General features: G+C 41.9%; 3 protein-coding genes across 4 annotated transcripts in view; 2 read left to right on the plus strand and 1 right to left on the minus strand.

Moving 5' to 3' along the window:
- Nucleotides 1–491: 491 nt before the first annotated feature.
- Nucleotides 492–9,446, plus strand: CCDC181 (coiled-coil domain containing 181). The gene is given in 7 exon segments (XM_051780998.1): nucleotides 492–616; nucleotides 3,554–3,714; nucleotides 4,235–5,212; nucleotides 7,160–7,306; nucleotides 7,939–8,093; nucleotides 8,672–8,777; nucleotides 8,779–9,446. Coding segments are annotated over 6 exon segments (1,581 nt in total). The 5' UTR covers nucleotides 492–616; nucleotides 3,554–3,576; the 3' UTR covers nucleotides 8,836–9,446.
- Nucleotides 9,447–10,752: 1,306 nt separating this feature from the next.
- Nucleotides 10,753–18,120, minus strand: BLZF1 (basic leucine zipper nuclear factor 1). Its single transcript, XM_051781033.1, has 7 exons — nucleotides 18,016–18,120; nucleotides 16,576–16,633; nucleotides 14,821–15,260; nucleotides 13,982–14,181; nucleotides 12,519–12,647; nucleotides 11,735–11,954; nucleotides 10,753–11,553 (listed from the first exon to the last, which is right to left on the minus strand). Exons 2-7 carry the CDS (start codon nucleotides 16,592–16,594, stop codon nucleotides 11,368–11,370), a joined length of 1,194 nt encoding a protein of 397 aa, XP_051636993.1. The 5' UTR covers nucleotides 16,595–16,633; nucleotides 18,016–18,120; the 3' UTR covers nucleotides 10,753–11,367.
- Nucleotides 18,111–18,384, plus strand: part of NME7 (NME/NM23 family member 7) — an 89,495-nt gene continuing 89,221 nt past the window's right edge. The window contains exon 1 of one of the 2 annotated variants that reach the window (XM_051781034.1): nucleotides 18,111–18,217. In XM_051781034.1, the coding sequence (XP_051636994.1) occupies nucleotides 18,215–18,217 (3 nt within the window). In that variant the 5' untranslated portion in view covers nucleotides 18,111–18,214. The remainder of the gene's footprint in view (nucleotides 18,218–18,384) is intronic. The other variant, XM_051781035.1, reaches the window with a different exon arrangement.

An 18,384-nucleotide genomic window follows, 5' to 3' on the forward strand; every position in this document is an offset into this window, starting at 1 on the left:
GGAACTAGATGATCTTTAAGGTCCCCTTCCAACCCAAACCATTCTGTGATTCTATAATTCCGTGATTAACAAAAGCCCGAATTCTGACGCTGCTGGCTCTTGCGCTGATCCGATTGCTCATCATGAATAATACAACACAGAAACCGAGGCTCTTCCCTGGCAAGTGCATAATTTAACAGCATCCAAGGGCTTTCATCTGGACAGGGAGAGCCGCCGGCCGCTCTCCTGGGGAGGGGGGGATGTCCCCCGGCGCCCCTCAGTGTTCTGCTTCCCGTCAATCCCCAGGCGTTAAATGGAATTGTGTCACACGGAAGGGGGGGACAAGGAGGGGGGTCGCGGCGCGGAGCCCCGTCTCCACGGCAACGGGGCGGCGGCGCCTCTCCAGCGCCGTGCCCGGCGGCGGCGGGAGCGGAGCGGGAGGAGGCGTTTGTCCCTCGGGAGCCGCCGTGCGGTGACCGGCGCCGCAGGGAGGTGAGGGGGGGCGGCCCCGCTGCTGCCACGGCAACGCCGCGGGCGGGCGGCGGCGCCTCCTGTGCCCCGGGCCGGGCAGCGGCGGGACCCGGCGGGACCCGGGCAGCGGGCGGGGCGGCGCGTCCGAGCGGAGCAGGGGGTGCTGGTGAGGAGCTTCCACACCGCAACGGCGCTGGGCTCGGGTTTGCGGGTCTGTGTGCCTGTATGTGTGTGTGTGTGTGTATGGTTTAGCGCGAAGGGACAAAGCGACAGAAATCCATCGCTGTATCCCGCCTTTTGCTATGGCGGTGCCTGAGTGTAAGCACGTAGAGGTGTCACTAAGGTGTGCGGAACAGTCCCCCCACAGACACACCCCGGTTGGAACAGAAGCAGGTGGAAATGAAGGTCTGAGATTTTCTGAATACTTTTGGTCCCTCTTAAAGCTGAATCACTTTAGTTCATGAGACCCCAAATAGAATAGCAGCTGAATCCGGATTTTCTGGTGCCATCAGCATAAGAAAGACATGCTGGAGCAAGTCCTAAGGCGTCCAGAAAGTTGATCAGGAGACTGAAGCACCTCCGCTACAAAGACAGGCTGAGAAAGTTGGGCGTGTTCAGCCTGGAGAAGAGAAGGTTGTGTGGAGACCTCATAGCACCTTCCAGTATCTGGAGAGGGACTACAGGGATGCTGGAGAGGGACTCTTCATCAGTGACAGGACAAGGAGCAATGCGTACAAATTGAAAGAGGAGAAATTTAGGACAGAGGAAATTCTTTACTGTGAGGGTGGTGAGGCTGGAACAGGTTGCCCAGGGAGGTTGTGGATGTCCCATCCCTAGAAGCGTTCAAGGCCAGGTTGGATGTGGCTTTGAGCAACCTGGTCTAGTGGGAGATGTCCCAGCCCATGGCACAGGAGGTTGGAACAAAGTGATCTTTATGGTCCCTTCCAGTCCTTATCTTATGTGATTCTATGAAACAAGGACGTAGAACTGGAAATTCGCTCTTCAGCCATGACTACTTTATCTTACAATAGAAGAAGTTGATTTTTATGCTGGTCCCCTTTATTATACTCTAACTAAATGAATTGAACAGTTTTCAGTGTTTGTGTTGAGTGCCACAGGCTAATGTGAATGTGTTTTGTTAAAGGCACAGTTCAGCTGTGCAGGTTTTTTGTCCGCTTACCATAATGATGAAGTCATAGAGAAATAGTTCTTTTGTGCTCAATATGTACGAGAGCAAAGTAACCTCTATTAAGAACCCAGGTACATGTCACCACCCAAACCAACGATATTTGTGAAGGAAAGAGCATTTTCCAGCAAAAATCATTACATGTCATATGAGGTGGTGCAGGAAAATGATCGAAATAGACATGGCGTGGAAAGCCAAGGCAACAGGCTGAAAGAGCTCTAAAAATTTAAATTCTGAGAAATCTAGCATGAAGGAGTGACTCTGGTGGCAAGTGATAGCTTAAAAGAAGTGAAAAAAAAAACTGCCAGATTTTCTCGAACAGCATATGGATCAAAGAAAAGAAAGACCTTTTAAAAGTTTCTGTACAAGTTTGCAGCAAAAAATGCCCAGCTCTATTACCACTTTTTTCTCTTAGACAAATCTTGACTAAATTTTGAAGTCTAAAAGAGCAGCACTCTTCCTTGGATGAAAGGGTTTTTACAAAATGCATTGCAGAATGCATAGACAGATTGGAAACTCCAGATGCAGCCCTTTTTGATTCTGAGGTTCTATGATTCTGGAAGGGCAGGATGGTCATATGGCAAGAGCTGTCTTGCTGTTCCAGGGCCATCCAGAGCTAACTCTTACACCCATATTGCGTTGCCATAAGCTAATGCTCATATCATAGAATGTTAAGGGTTGGAAGGAGCTTTAAAGATCATCGAGTTCCAAACCCCCTGCCATGGGCAGGGACACCTCCCACTAGACCAGGTTGCTTAAGTTCCCATCCACCCTGGCCTTGAACACTGCCAGTGTTGGGGCATCCACAACCTCCCTGGGCAACCTGTTCCAGTGTCTCACCACCCTCACAGTGAAGAATTTCTTCCTAATATCTGTCCTAAATTTCTCCTCTTTCAATTTGTACCCCTTACTCCTTGTCCTGTCAAAACAATCATGATCTTTAGTATGTTGTAAATGGCATGGATTTGTCCTACTAGAGAGACACTCAGAAGTGGCACCTTCCAGCCATAGCAGAGGGTACAAAGAGGACACGAACGTTCAAATAATCAAGAGGGTTTTTTTCCATATTGCTTTTGTAAACAGTAATAAACAAATTAGGGAGGAAATTATGAGTGGTTAAAGCTGTCAAAGGAGCAGGATCAGCTCTCTAGGCTGCTGACTGTCTCCACGTCTTTTGTGTCTTTAAGATGGAGACAGATGCCTCCTACTGAGTGAGCTGAGCCGAGGGGTAGCAGGCAGTCAGCCTGGAGCACCAAGCACCGGCTTCTAAGCAGTCCTTCAGGAGCTGATGGGATCTGTGTGCTGGCAGTCCCAAGATTGTTTAAAAGACTCAGTCCTTACAGTAGCTCACCTTCAGTTTTGTCATGAGTATGACTATATCCAGCCTGGCTAACAGCTTAATGAGTATTTCCCTTTGTTACCCTACTCAGAAATTCAAACCAAAACTGAATATTTTTCTCAGCAGTCTCAGGTGGTGTCTGTGTAACTTTATTTGCCCCCATTACTAGTGGAAGGGATGTGGTTTGAAAGCTGCTGTAAATGCTCAGGCACTCTAGCAGGAGGTTTCTGTCAGGAGTCCAGTCAATGAATGTCTTATTTTAATATGTTGTTATGAGAAGCTTTTTGGTAATTTGATCTAATGTAAGCTGTGGCTCACATGGTTCTTCTAGGACTTGTAAGTCACCTTAATTTGCTTTAACTTAAATCTTCTCCTAGTAGCAGGAGCTGGAAAGGCCAAAATCATTCACATTTATAAACCATCAGTGATCCTTAGTCCTGATGTGCTGTGGCACTGTCTAACGTGGTTGTATTGATACTGCTCACAAATTTGATGTGGGTGCCAGAGGAAATACCAGTGTTCTATATTTGTGTGCCACTGGAGTTTTAAAACATTTTATTTTCTCTCCTTTTTTGTAGTACTACTCTAACACATCACCAAAATGAGCGAAACGGAAGATCAAGGAGATCCAGCAGATATCAGCGATTTAACAGAAAATGTAGAATATGAGGATGATTTTGAAAAAGACCTGGAATGGCTAACCAATGAAGAAGAAAAAGGAAACCTTGTTGAAAGAGAGGTATTTGTTACATTAAATGCTACTTGTCTTATATAGAAGACAAAATTGAGTAGTATTTGGAATCATAAGCACAAAATTCAGTATCATTTGAAATGTGTAGGTACATTCACTGAACTTTGACAAGGAAGGTTATTTGGGATTGTAGTGAAAAACATTTCAGTGAACTAACTGGTTTGGTTATAATTGCCTTTAAACAGAAAATTCAGTGTTCATTGAAAATAATGTTTGTTTCAAAAGTGCTTTTGAGTTCCTTTGTGCAACACTTGTTCAGGTTTTATGCTGATTTTACCCTTGCTTTTATGCACAAGCCATGGTTAGTTAAAATTTGCGCAAACGTGAAGATGGAGAAAATACAAGAGAGTTGTTAGTGCCAAAAAAAGCTGTTAGTATATACACTATTTGACAGCCTTGTTTAGAATTAGAGTAGTTAGTACTGCTGTTCTCTGTTGCTGTTTCTTTTCTCTTTCTTTGATACTGTTCTTTGTTGAGAGAAGAGACTAGTTTATTTTAATTTTTTTAGACTCCTGAAGAAAATGAAGAGGATATCGAAGAACAAATTCTTAAAGCTGCAGACAGCTTTGAGGAAGTCATTGAGGAAATTGAAGAAAATCTAGATCAGCTTTCAGAGGCAGAAGTAAGTGAGACAGTGAGATACTCCACCAGTGAAGAAAGTTTGGAATCCAGGTCAGATACTGGACAGGAGGGCTATGGGTCTGATACCAGTGGAGAAAGCTCTACCCAGGAATCCAAGCTGGAAAGCCAGGATGAACTGAGTGAGATAGCAGATGAGGAAATAAAGCGTTACATCTTAGAAAAGATTGAAGAAGCCAACAAAGAGCTGGAGAATCAGGCTCCTGTGGATCAAAACAGAGAACGGAGGTTAAAATTCAAGGATGAGTTGGTGGATCTTGAAGTTCCTCCTCTAGAAGATTCTGGAGTTTATAAAACTGACTTTGCAGGAGGAGATGATGTTTCAAGTGTGCTATCTCAGTTGCATATTTCTAATGACATGGGACAGGAAAGCACATCCCTTTCACCACGTGCTGGCATAGATGAGGACCTGACAGATGGTAAAATCCTAGTGGAAAAAGATGGGAAGTTTGAACTCTTAAGTTTATGTGATATTGAAAGCCAGGGCTTTTTGCCCCCAATAAGTGTTTCTTTTACTGATATTGAAACTCACCATGTGTCTCCAAAATCACACTATGATTCTTTTGGCACTCTCTCTCAAATAAAGGAAATACCTCCAGTAAGACCAGGAGCACGTACTTTTTCTCCTAGTGAAGAAGAGTGTGTGTATTTCCCTAAACCTCCATCTAACTCTAAGTATCGTCCAAATTCTGCTGTCAATGCTGCAAGAGGTCTGGGAAAACAGAAGAATCCACAGAGGACTCAGTCTGCAGATGTGTCCGTGAAAAGCTCCACTTACAGTCTTTCTCCCAGACAAAAAGAATTACGGAAGCAGATAGAAAAAAGGAATGAAAGACTGAGGAAAGAGGTAAAGATATAGAGAGACACAGTGACCATCCTGTTCCTCTGCATCACAGAGATCATGTGCTCAGGGCATTATTCCATTTTTCCAAGATAAAAGAGTTAGCAATAGCAATAATAATAATAATAATTCTCTGAGATTTGTAAAGAATCTTTCAAAGCTCCTTTCCCACAGAGTGGTGTAGGATCATGCCTTGCTCAGAGGAGAAATTAAGTCTTTATTTAATATGTCCTTCATAGGTAGGCTGCTTTATGCTATACTGTGCTTACTGCTTTTGCTTATTGCCTCTACCTAGGTTCTGTTACAGTCCCACTATTCCTGGAATTTAGCACTTGGTGTCACATCTCCACAGATTACACTGCAATGCAGGAAATTTACATTAACCACAGGTTAATGGCAGGTTCACAGTTGGGTGCTCGTGAAGTATGAAGTAGGCAAATATATGGGAGATTGTTCAGTCATAATATAAAATTTACACAGGAGAATGACTGTGAGAACCCTTTTAATTCTTTCTCAGCTCCTTACTCAGAAAAAATTTAATAGTCAGCCTCTGACAGCTGTAATGAGGACTTCAGAAATCTTTACCAAGGATTTAAAAAACTTAGATGTTTTTCTTCTCTTTGCATTATGATGATACAATTACAAAAACATAACTTGCTTTGTATGCTCTATAAAAAGAGCCTGAAGCATCTGCCATTTTTCTGTGCCATGATGTACTAAGTAAGCTGGCTAAAGTAGCTTCCAAGGTTGCTTTCTATCCGTGGAAATAGGTCTAGCCTGCTTTATTTGAAAAGGTTGCTGAGGCTTAGCTCAGTAATGAGGGGTATGAAGTGTGACGAGCGATTGATGTGTTTTCTGTGCACACACAAGACTAGATCTCGACACCATGCTGTGTGTATTTAAAGTAAAAGGTGGTGTGGTGGAGGCAAGGAAGGTTATTTTCATAACAGCATGTGCTAAATTTCTTCCTCTGTTGGCTGACTTACAGAAAGGTAAGGATGTGTTACCTTATTTCTTCATTCTTGAATGGAATTCTTCCATTCTGTGATGGATCTCACAGGCATGAAACATTTCTTGACATTACTGGAATCCATCTGCTTTATTTTGGTGGGGTTTCTTTCATTCCAATAAATTACAAATTGTAAGTTTAGAGGATAATCTGGAAGTTGTGTGTAGGTAGGAGGAATGGCATATATTTGCAAGAAGAATAGATTTCTGCAAGTGTTGAAATGAGTACGGATTGTAACTTTTGTGTCAAAGAGAGTAAATCCTGGTAAAAAATGTCCTAATCAGCTTCCTGAAGCATTCATTGAAAACTTTTCTCCTCCTTGTAGATACTTCTTTTCAGCTAAAACGTGATTAATAATTAAAAGAAACTTTCTTACATTTTGAAAAAATCAGTTCATTTTGTAAAAAATGTTTCATTTTGAAAAAAAGCGCAAAGCTATTAATACTGCTTAAGTAAACATATTACAACTTCACATCCAGAAAAAAGTCCTTTTTTATAAGGTAGTGCCTGCAATCCATAGGTAGTTAAATATCCTCTAGGGTTTAGTCACCCATCAAGCCTGAGAGCTGCATTCATTTTTAAATTGCCTCAATTTGAAGTGATTTTAAGCCAATCTGAGCTATTGGGCAGACTTAATTTTAAAAGTTTTCACCTGATGCTATTTAAATGTCTGTGAGTGGAGATGTATCATGGAAATTGAAGTAATCACAAAAAGGATTAGACTGAAAGCATCTGAATGTGTCATGAACCGCAGAAGTGCTCCAAGTAATTTCTTCCTAAAAGTAGTATCAGCTATGATGCAGTCTTTGAGTATTCCCGTTTCATTGGTATTTTAGTGTGTCTCTCATATAATTCCAGTGGATTATTTATTGCCTGTGAAGGTCTTTGCAGATTAAGATGATTCTTTTAAAAGCTAAGTTTATTCACCTTTCATTCCACTTAAGGAAGAAGAAAGACAAAGGGAACTAGAAGAACAGAAGAGAAGAGAGAATGAGATAGTTTTTAAAGCTTGGTTACAGAAGAAGAAAGAACAACTGCAGGAAGAAAAGCGAATTCGCCGCGCAAAGCAGCTGGAAGAGTTGAGCATCAAAGTAAGATCTTCATAGGGGAAAGCTGGGATCTACAGTGCTCTTGTTAAATAGGAAAACCAAATTCTAAGCCTGTGTTCTTAGCGAAGTGTAGAAAATTTACAGCGACAGGGAATGTTCTTGTTACATTGTTTTCAGTGAAGAGCCAGATAGACTTGCATGTTTAGGGTTGTTCTGCTTGGCAGGGTGGCTTGAGTGGTGGAAGTGGCATACATGAACTTAACTATAAAATCACAGGGGATACAGTGATACTCCTGTTTATCAGGGGAATGACTTGGGTGAACCCTGCAGTGAACAAGCACCCAGAAAACTCTGGGAAGCATGTTCCTAGCCATCAGAACTTGTTAATGCACATGACCTGATCAAAAGCTGGAGATTCAGATACTGTTCTTAAGTTCCTCTGCATTGCAGTGATGGGTTTGAACAGCTAATTTCAGTATCTTTTAAACATAGCACTTTGAATGCTGGCTCATGTATATATCCCATGCCATATTAGCATATGCTCTAGTTTGCTTATAAAGTATGTTTTGTGGAGGGGAGATGCCAGCAGAGTTCAAAAAAATTATTATAATGTGATTAATATAAAGATCCTTTAATGATAAGCTGTATGTATACATGTCTTTTTTATTAACTAGGAGAGGAATAGGGATCCAGAAGCAGCCTACAATTTATGGCTTAAAAAAAAGCACCGAGAACACATGAAAGAAAGACAGATACAGCTTTTGAGACGCCAAGCTGAGGAACTTGCCTTTTTTCCAAGGACAGAGGAATGCGACAGAGCTTTTAAAGAGTGAGTAGGGTCATTCCTAAGGAACCATATCTGAAACTTTTGTAGTCTATAGCTTGGTACTGTAGTTATGGTACATTTTTACTGCTGAAGTCCTTACTGTTTTGGGGGGGCTTTTTGCATGAATATGCCCTTTTAAACTTACTTACAGTCTAGCAAAAATACATCAATTCCTTAAAGTTGTTAGTTCACTGTTGTGAAATTACTTGTCAGGACCTGAGCTGAAATAGCGAATTGCTTTTGCTAAAAAAGGGATCTTCTCCCTAAACCCTTTTTGCCTGCTTTGGAGCAGGCTTGGGCTGATTCAGTCCATTAAATGAGTATAATGTTAATCTGCCTTAACAAAGTGGGGGAGGTAAAGATAGGTGCAGAAGCAGGAGAACTGGGGTGGAAAGGTAGTGCCTCCTGTGTTTGGGTGTGGCAGCTTTTAGACTGTCTTGGCCATGATACCTAACGTTACCTTGCAGGACAGGGTGACTCCAGTTTTGGGGGGGGTTGGGGGGGCAAGTCTCCTTTGAATGGATGATGTAAAATTTAAATTGCAACTGCCAGTACTTCTGGTCCTCCTTCTCTCTCCACAGATGGCTCAGAAGAAAGAGAGAAGAAAAACGAGCAGCAGAACTAGCTGCTAAAGAGAGAGTAAGGCAGCTTAGATTAGAAGCCAGAAGAGCAAAGCAGATGCGGAACATCCACTGTATTTAGTTTAGAGCCAAAATCCTTTCACTTCACAGACCATTACAGTTGAAAATTTGATGTAACCACAGAGTTCTTGATGACAGTCTTCTTAATTTTTATGGCTTGAGTTTTTGCTCTTTACAGTAACTGACTTTTTGTGGTGTATTTAAAGCTTTCAATTGAGTTTAACAATTACCTTCAGTGACAATGATTTTCCTATTTATTTATTTGTAATTTTGTTGAAAAGCCTGCTTTTATACATAACTCAGGGATCTTCTTGGTTTAACCAAATCTAAATGAGTGCAAGATCCATATATGAGGGTGGCAAATACACATTCCCATCTTTTAAAAGCACTTTATACTTAACTCCACCATGAATTCCTGGATGCAGGCTGTTATGTAAGATGTTGGATTTTTGCTGGATTAATATTGCTATGTGCTGCTGCTTGTGATGAAGGCTGTACCAGGTGTTATGTTGTTGGAAAATCATGTTTCTTGTACTACTTCCTATTGATCTGCTGACCAGCTCTAGACCAGAGGACTATTTTCTTTTTAAGGTTTAAGGAAAGTGGTCATTGAAGGCTAACGTGTAGGTGAGCGTGCAACAGTTTGTAAAACTTATTTCTGTGAGTCAAATTCAGTAGTTTTGTATTCCATGGAATTAAAAGGTTGTGCAATTTATGACCTTTCCTAATATTAAGGAGGCTAGGTTCCCTGTATAGATGTCAATGTTTGCTAAATTTATTATAATAAACTACGTCACCTTACCCAGCTAAATTGTGAACTCTTGACAGAGAACATGCCAAGGTCACTCATGAAATCATAAAGTCAGTGAAAGAGGAGGAACTTTCTGTCCAGCTATACATCCAACAGATTTCATGGTCCTGGCATTGCTCTTCTATTTTTCCTCATTCAGAATGTTTTCTGGAAGTACTGCAACAGACAGAAGTGTAGTAGATGCAAAACAGATTTGCTGTTAGCATTTTTCTCTTTTTTTTTTTTTGAGCTAGTTACAGGCATATTGAGAGAGTACTGGTGTTGGACTGGAGAGTGCTGTCTTGCAGCTTTTGACAACTTAAATAGAGGGCGTGGATGCAGATGAAATTTCACATGCTAATGAGAAACATGAGTAGCAGGTACCTTCCTCCTTCCTGTACCTTCCCTGACACCAAAGGGAAGAAATGCTTCTTGTATCTACCAAGCAAATCCGGGGGAAAATTCACAAAGGTGCACACACACACACACACACACAGACAGACAATATCATCTCCCTAACTGTAGTAAGCTACAACAGAAATGCTTCTTGGTTCATTACCTCAGACCAGCAGGGTGAAGGGTTTCACAGGTCAATGTCATATAGTTCCTTTTATGGTGCATTGAACGGGGTCAGAAATATCACTATATTAAATCCAAAATTGTAACTTGAAAGCAAGCAAAGAAAGTTTATTGTAGTTTTCATCACGCAAACCAAAGCATGATCAGCAACAGCAAGAACTTGTAACTTACTTATCTGACCATAGTATGAGAATCAAAGGAAAACTGGGTAAAAGCAACCATTTCAGAAACCCCTCCCCTAAACTAGACAGCTACATATGGTAAATCTGGGGGTCAAACTGAGAAACTTAAATAGGCTTCTTTGGATTTAGCAGATTAGCTGCTAAAAGTTCTCTTCAAACATATGTCAAGAACTTCAAACCTACATCAAGATTATAAAACCATACAAGTAAAAAAATACTTTTTTTTATAACAGTACTTGTGCAAACTTGGTGCTTATCTTCATCTTCCTGTAATATCTAGGAAGACCTTAGGCAAGGACTGAGTACTAACATTAGGTCAGGTTTCAACACCATGTACTAAAGGAAGTACATCAGTCTGCCTTTTCTGAGGTTCAGCTATGCAACAGCTTCACTCTAGAAGCTGAAACAGCTGAAAAGCCATTATTTCAGCTTTATGAAAACACAAGAATAATTTCCACACACACCCCAAGTTTTCTAGAATTCATTTGAAACCAGTTACTATTTATATATTTAGCTAGAGTTCATTCAAGCTCCTTCTCTTTCTTGCCAGGAGGGCTGACACTGCATATGCTCTTCCCTTCAGAGCTTACAGCTATGAAGAATCATTGCACATATTCCTTTTTATTACTAAATTTAAAAGGCTGCACATAGACGTGGGGATGGTTCATCCCCTTGGCTAAGATTTAAAAAAAAAAAAAAAAAAAAAGCATGGAGCTGACCATTTTCCATTACTTTTTTTTTTTTTTTAATTTAGACATAACCTATCAGCATGTCATTTACTTTGGTATACTTATACTTCTGTCTCCCTCTAAAGGGAAATTTATTAAGATTTGCTAATAAGACTATAAACCTTAAATAGTCATGCCTTTGTAGAAGAAAATAAGTAGCTTTCCAGACTGAGAAGAAGTATCCCAGAGCCTACAGAAATCCTGCCAGTCCCTAACTTCAAGAGGTAGAGAAGCAGAAACTGCATGATTTCCAATGTTAAACCCACCCATTATGAAAAAAAGGACAAAGGGAAGCATGCTGAACATCAACTAGTGTAATTCTTCAGGAGTGCATGTGCAATTGTCTTGGCTGAATTTTTAAAGGGCTATCAGCTCTCCTTGACAGTGATTGCAGCAATTGAAGGTTACATCTTCGTATCTTGTATATGGGTGAAACCTTCCAATACTCTTCTTTGAGGAAAGGAAGGAAGATGGTGAAGCCTCAGAAAAAGAAACTTCTGTTGATGTTTCTGGACGTGCAGCTGGATCCAGTACACGTAACATCTAAGGATGAAAAAATTGAGACTGAAAATATTTCTGTATTGTTTGATGGGTTTTTTCCTTCCCTAACAGCTAGGAAGGATTTCTGCTCAAAAGCAACTTTTCATTTTTTTTCCAAGTTGAAATATCTATCTATCTGTCCAGAACCTCAATATAAAGACTGACACGTATCAAGAGTTCTTACCATTTCGGCCATTTTCTCAGCAGGGGTATTGCAAAACTCCACACTTGTTGAAGTCTTTTTTGGACTGTTGGTGCCAACATTTCCCAGAAGATGTGAGCTCACAGCTTTGGCTAGCTTACAGTTCACAGCTGCTAGCTCTGTTGTAGTGTAAGGCTGGGCACTAGGGTAATATGTCTGTTGTCTCCCCCATTGAAGAGAGACCATGAGCTCCTCCAGCAGCCTGTGCAGGAAGGAAAGAAGCAGGATTAGTGGGCTTTGTAGTCTATACTGTATAATCAGCACACAGCACACTTAAGAGGAATTGTCTCTTCCCAAGACTTACTGCACAAGCTAAATCTTCACCAAAAAGGTGTTTAAAAACAAGGAGACAAACAGGCTATTCTCCAAGACCTCACCAAAACACTACTTTAATAATGTTAAAACTTATTTGACATCTGGCAGAATAAGCACTAAAAAGTCCACGTAGGTAGAAGAATCTCTATGTTTTGGAAGGAGACAGAGGAGACTTGAAGTCAAGACAGTAAGTGATTAAATCGAGAAAGCCTAAGGATATGAGTGATGTCAGTTCCACAGTTTATTACCCCTAAGACTTCACACCTCAACAGAATGGAGAAAGAATTATGTTACTTTTGCTCTTTCAGGTCTAAGACTATACATCAGCATAATTAATTTTTGTTGACTATCACTGAAACAGGTGAAAGTTATTTGATTCTTCTCTGGCCTAGAATAAACTGGCAAAAATGAAGTTGGCACAGAGGTAGTCTGGATTAGAAAAAAACCATACTTCTGTGTATCAATCATCTCCTGACGGAACTGATCCCGTTCATTTAGCAAGTCCTGGATTGCACTTTGGGCATCCCTGGTTTGACGCTGAAGAATTGCTCTGGTATTAGTTAACTCATCAGCCATAACCCTGCAAAAGAAATCTACAGTCAGTAGTGTAAGTGAACAGTTTGGAAGTCACCTTTGTTCTACTACAGATCATCATCTGTCAGTTCAAACTGAGGATTAAGCTGCTGTTCTCTCTCCCCTCCCCCATACAGAGCCTGTATCAACCTAATTACAAAGGACAGGTATTAAGAATAATTTCTCTTCAACTCCAGTCAACACAAGTGCAAAATTCTGTTTTGACTCACTGAGTTTAAACAGTTTTAGGTCACTTAATACAGATCTAATGACAGACATTTCAAAATACCTTTGGTAAATTAACGTGGTTGACAAGAATACTGTGAAAGAAAAAGCTGAATACATTTTTGTTTTACTAACATTTCTCACAAGTATGCTGTAATTGCATCTGTTCACACTCATCTCTAAACATAGCAGCTATGGCTACAGGCTGCATTCATTTACCTCTTTGCCTTTCTCAGGGGCAATGACTAGATACCAGATAAAAGTGTTTAAGAGCTACAAACGAGACAGGTGTTGTCACATTTTGCTGTTGCCATGAGGCTTGGCACTGACCCCTCCAGCAGGCATTTCAAATGCCTGTGATATTCCAAATGCAAAAACCAGGATGACATTTAAAAATCTGAGATAAAAATGAACCAGATTGTTGCAATATTGAAGAGTGTTACTCTAAGCACATTGCTAGGACTCACATCCCTGACCTCAGAACTCCTATTAATGCTAAAAAAACAAGTTAGGATAGTAACTCTTGCTTAGCTAGGACTTGAAAGTACTTACCATTCACCCAATATGCTGAAACTTCTTAAGACCAGCAAATTAAAGGGAGGAAATTGTACTCTATTACCACTTCCTTCAAGCAGCAAGGTCTTTTGTAATATGTGCTAAGCATCATAATTCAGTCAGTTATATCCAAGCACAGTAGAAAATTAAAAATCCTACAACACTATTTACAGTTAAAAGTCCAATTCGCTGTCAAAGGATATTCTGACTTTCAGAGCAGCTTTTATGGTTACAGAAGTCAAATAACAATGGGATTCTGTGCAGTAACACAGTGCTGCACACAGTTTATCAGAATTAAGAACTTCTCTTGCTATGATAGCAAGAACTGTAGTTGAGATTTTAGGAGGTTTGGGACTCACTGTATAACCTTTGAAAAGTAGGACTATTCAGATTTACAAGGAGTTTACTTTCTTTATACCTTTGTTGTATACTCATGTGTCATAGTAGATGTCAGTACAGCTGTTGTGGCTGTCCTCTGCACATGTAAGCACGCTGCAATGAGTGCATGTGATGAAAGACTGAAAGAGAATGCTGTTATGACAGCTCTGTGAGAGGCAATACCTGCTTGCTAGGAATTTGCTTCGCCACACGTCACATTGGATAGACATGCGCTCTAATTGTTCAGACAACTGAGACATATTCCGGCCCAGGACTTCATTTTCTAGGATGAGCTGATTTTTCTCACGAGCCATCCGTTCAAAGTGATACTGCAGATCGTCCCCCACAGAAGCAACAAGTAATTTCTTCAGCTCCCGATTGACCTAGAATTAGACCAGACTCTCTTGTGACTATCAGCAGAGAATAAAACAATTCCTACTTCCAGAATACAGTGCAAATTATTGTAAATTGCTAACAATAAATTGCCTTTCTCTTTACAGAATGGGATGCATCCAGGCAAGCATAAACATTTGAGCCTAATGCATGTTTAACGTATCCTTCTTTAAACTATAACAGAGCAAAAGAGGAAGAATGAAAACCTGCTACAACAAACACAGTTTCAGTAGTATCTGACTCCGGAATCAGTAAGATAACAAAGGATTAGACAAGACATCCACAGATACATTATATAGAAAATTATAGTCACCCCTTTCTATAGCGTGACATTTCTCATTAGTGGTTGAGAAACAAAATCTTTTCTCATGAAAGGATTCATTTCCCTGCAGCCCCCTAATGTGTTTCTCCCAGCTTCAAACCTTTGATTCTTTCATCTGTTGTCAGAGAAGCAGGACTCGATTACTTTGATGTACTTCTACTCTGTATCTTAGCTGGTAAGTTCAAAAAGGAAACTATATGTTTCAAGGCTAGAGTGTCATAGCAGTTCTCTTTGGTCACATTCACAAACTGCTTATATAAACGAAAACAGTTCAGCTGTGTGAGAGAAAATACCTTCAATTTCTTACCTCTGTCTGAATACGCAGCTGATTAGAGAGACCTTCCTTATCCTGTAACAACCGCTTTTCTGAATTTTTCAGCTTTTCAATTGCATTTTTAAGCTCTATCCGTTCTTTCTTGGGATCTGTGGCTCCATCCAACTGATGGAACGTGTCTCCTTTATGTCCCACAGATTTAGCTACCTTAGCATTTTTAGTTGGAACAACATGGGTGATGGCTGCTTTGGGGACTAATATACGAATAGCTTCAATTTCCACTGATTTGTCAGCATGTACTTTCCCCAGCTGCAGAACTCCAGGACTCAGGGAAGAGGCTGTCTTTTTATGTGGGCTGTGGTGGATGTGATGGTTCATAGTGTTGGCTCCAGTAGTTACTTCCACCGATCCAGCTGTCTGCTCCATTTCCATGCCATCGCCAGGTCCTCGAACGGGCGATGAGGCCTCATCAACTATAATTTAGAAATTGTGGAGGGAAAGTTTACCACCTTTCAACTTGGTTATAGTCTCACTGTAACTATTCCTTAATTTCTGTACTTCAAAGTTACAGATTTTAATTGTACACTGCACATGTAAAATAGTCTTTTGCAGCAGCAATTATCAAGCACAAGTCAGAAAAGTCATAGAATGGTTTGGGTTGGAAGGGATCTCGAAGCTTATCCATTCCCCTGCCACGGGCGGGGACACCTTCCATTAGACCAGATAGCTCAGTGCCCCATCCAACCTGGCCCTGAACATTTCCAGGGATGGGGCATCCACAACTTCTCTGGGCAACCTGTTCCAGTGCCTCACAACCCTCACAGTAAGTTCTTACTCAAATGTGCATTCCTCATTAAAACTAACAGTACAGGCCACAAACATTGATCTGAATTGCATTAATTTATATTTCATGCTGCCACACAAGATTAAATGCAGACACAAAAAAGAACTTGCATGGAAAAAATTCTTGACAACATTACTCATAGGCTGAAAGCAAAATCAGGTTTTGGGAGCTGACAGAATCAGAGCAGTTTCATTTTAAAAGCAAGAAATAAATGAAAAACAGCTATTAGCTAGACAGCTGCTGACACCTTAAGAAGTTTAGCAGACTTTTAAGTACTACCTAACATGTGTCTTTAGCTGTCCAAATGAAGGTTTAAGAAAAGCCAACAAGCCAGTTCTGCTCCACTTCTAATCAACAGACACCAGCATTCCCAGTAATGCTGCATTCTGCTCTACAGCCCCCAATATGCACATTTACATTTTTATTTAAGTTCACTAAGTTTTCAGCTGAATGAATTACTATTGTAGTAAAGTTTCCTCACAGTAGGTGAGAGACAGAAAGTTTCTGAGAACATGGCTACACATACTGCTTTTTTCCTCATACTGCAGGCAGTAACGTGAGCCTGTGTCCTTTATCCAAATAATGGATTTCAAAAATGCTGTGGTAACACCATTATATTGCCCTACTTTCCAGTTAGCTGAATCAGTACCAAAAGGTTCTGTATACCAGAGGAGCACTGGCAGATAAGTATACAGATGGCAGTACCAGTGACAAGCTTATTTTTCAATACAAAGCTGGATTAGAAAAAGTAACATTTAATTACTGTTCTACCCAGGCAGCTCTGGTTTTCACTGCAATAATGAAGTCACAGAATTACTTCCTCATAGCTACGGAAAATGAATAAGTTTAAATGAATGGAGTCGTGTACAGCATAACTTGTATTTAGAATTCCAGTTAAAAGCACTTTTAGCCCAGCCTGCTTAGATGTCATATGAACAACCTACCTTTTTCTAGAGACGTCATTTTCTCTTTAGCAGTCAGCTCTTCCTAACTAGGTTAAGTCTGAGGAAGAAATGAGGAGAGGGGTGGAAAAAGTCTTTAGCAATGTAACAGTGACAGTTAATTTGGATTATCCTATTTTCTAGTACAACCTCTAAACTCCAGTTCAGTAGCAAAGTAAAAACCCATCCCAAAACAAAGGAAAACACTCCAAAATTATAAAAACTACATCAAGACCTAAAGAGTTAAAAGGAAAAGGCTGTGACACTTCTAGCACTTGTTTCTTTTTTCATTAAGAGCTGCAGTTCAACTTCTTTCTCTTGCTCCTCATCCAGCTCCTGTTTCCATGCCCCAAATTTCTCTTTCTCGTCTCCCTCCTTTTTTCAGTGAGCCCTCATCTTTCCCCTTAAAATCCTGTAACACTTTCAGAGTACAACTGCATAACCATGCAAAGGTAACCTAACCACAGAACCACAAGGGAAATCCTACACTGAGCTTCAAGCAGACCAAGAGGTGAGGAGGAAACAATGGTAACTGCACAGTTGCACAATTGCTTTAGCCCTGCTTGCTAAACACAGCTTTTTTGATAGTGCCAATTCTAAGCCAAAGAAGTCTAAGCCAAAGAAGTCAGTGCCCTGAGTGGCTGCACATGCTTACTCTAATAGACGAAGTCTACCACCAGCTTGGCCCAAACTACCATCCTGGCCATTCTCTCCCTTATCCACCAATGGTACTGACCATTGCCACCTTCACCCACAGGCCCACCCACTCTCAATTCTACACGTCGCTCATCCCCTTTTTCTTGGGTCTGTCACTAACTACATTAGCTTGAGATCAGTATAACCCTATTTGGTTTTGGTTGTCTGTTGTGATGAACAGAAGACAAAAGAAACACCTTTCCCTCCTTGAGCTTTCTCAAACTATAGACACGGGAACGTCTCGCCATCTGTTGCTGCTACAACTGTAATTGCGTCTTACTCATTTAATAGCATTACACATTAATCACCACTGCTGTTCATTCCTTTTTGATTGAGGATCTCTACTCACTTGAGGAGAACGAGGAGGACAAAAGAAAGAGACAAGAATACTCAATAAAGGGCTCGTTATGAGCATTTGGGCTTATCTGCTCCATCTGAGACCACCTGCTGACAACTCTGCTCCTTCAGTGTTCGCGTTACAATCCCGCCCTGTTACGTGCAGAGGCCGAGTAAGCCTCTCCACGTATCCCCCTCTTACTACATCTCCGCAGGCAGAGCTCCTTCCCTGGTTACATCATTAACACCACGGCCCCTCCCCGCTGACGTGCCCCGCAGAACCCCGGGCCTCGCACAGCCACAGCCACAGCCACAGCCACAGCCACAGCCACAGCCACAGCCCCCCGCCCGCCCGCCCACCCGGCCCCGGCCCCGGCCCCGGCCCCGGCCCCAAAAGCGCCCAGCCCTGACCGTCCCGCAGCCCCGGCGATGTCACGACAGCCCCGACAGTTGTAGCACCCGCGGCTTCCGGGGCGGGCGGGGCGCCCCGCGCGTCGTGTCCGCTCCCGCCCCGCCGCGGGGCCCAGCGCGGGGGCGGCGCTTCAGTTGCCGGGGCGGGCCGGGTGTCGCCATCATCGCCACTATCGCCGTCATCATCGTCACCATCGCCATGGTGAGCGGGGCAGCGGGACCGGGGGCGGCGGCAGCTCCGCGGAGCTGCGTCCTGGGGCGGGCGGTGCCGGTTCCGCTGCCGGGGTGTGCCCGGCTCCGTCCGGCTCCGTGCTCAGGGGCGCCGTGGGGTGCAGCCGGGGCGAATTTTAAGCTGCCGTTCGGGCTCGT

This window comes from Manacus candei, unplaced genomic scaffold, assembly GCF_025592945.1.
Source record: "Manacus candei isolate 608988 ecotype Guabito, Panama unplaced genomic scaffold, ASM2559294v1 h1tg000014l, whole genome shotgun sequence".
Classification (NCBI taxonomy): Eukaryota; Metazoa; Chordata; class Aves; order Passeriformes; family Pipridae; genus Manacus; species Manacus candei.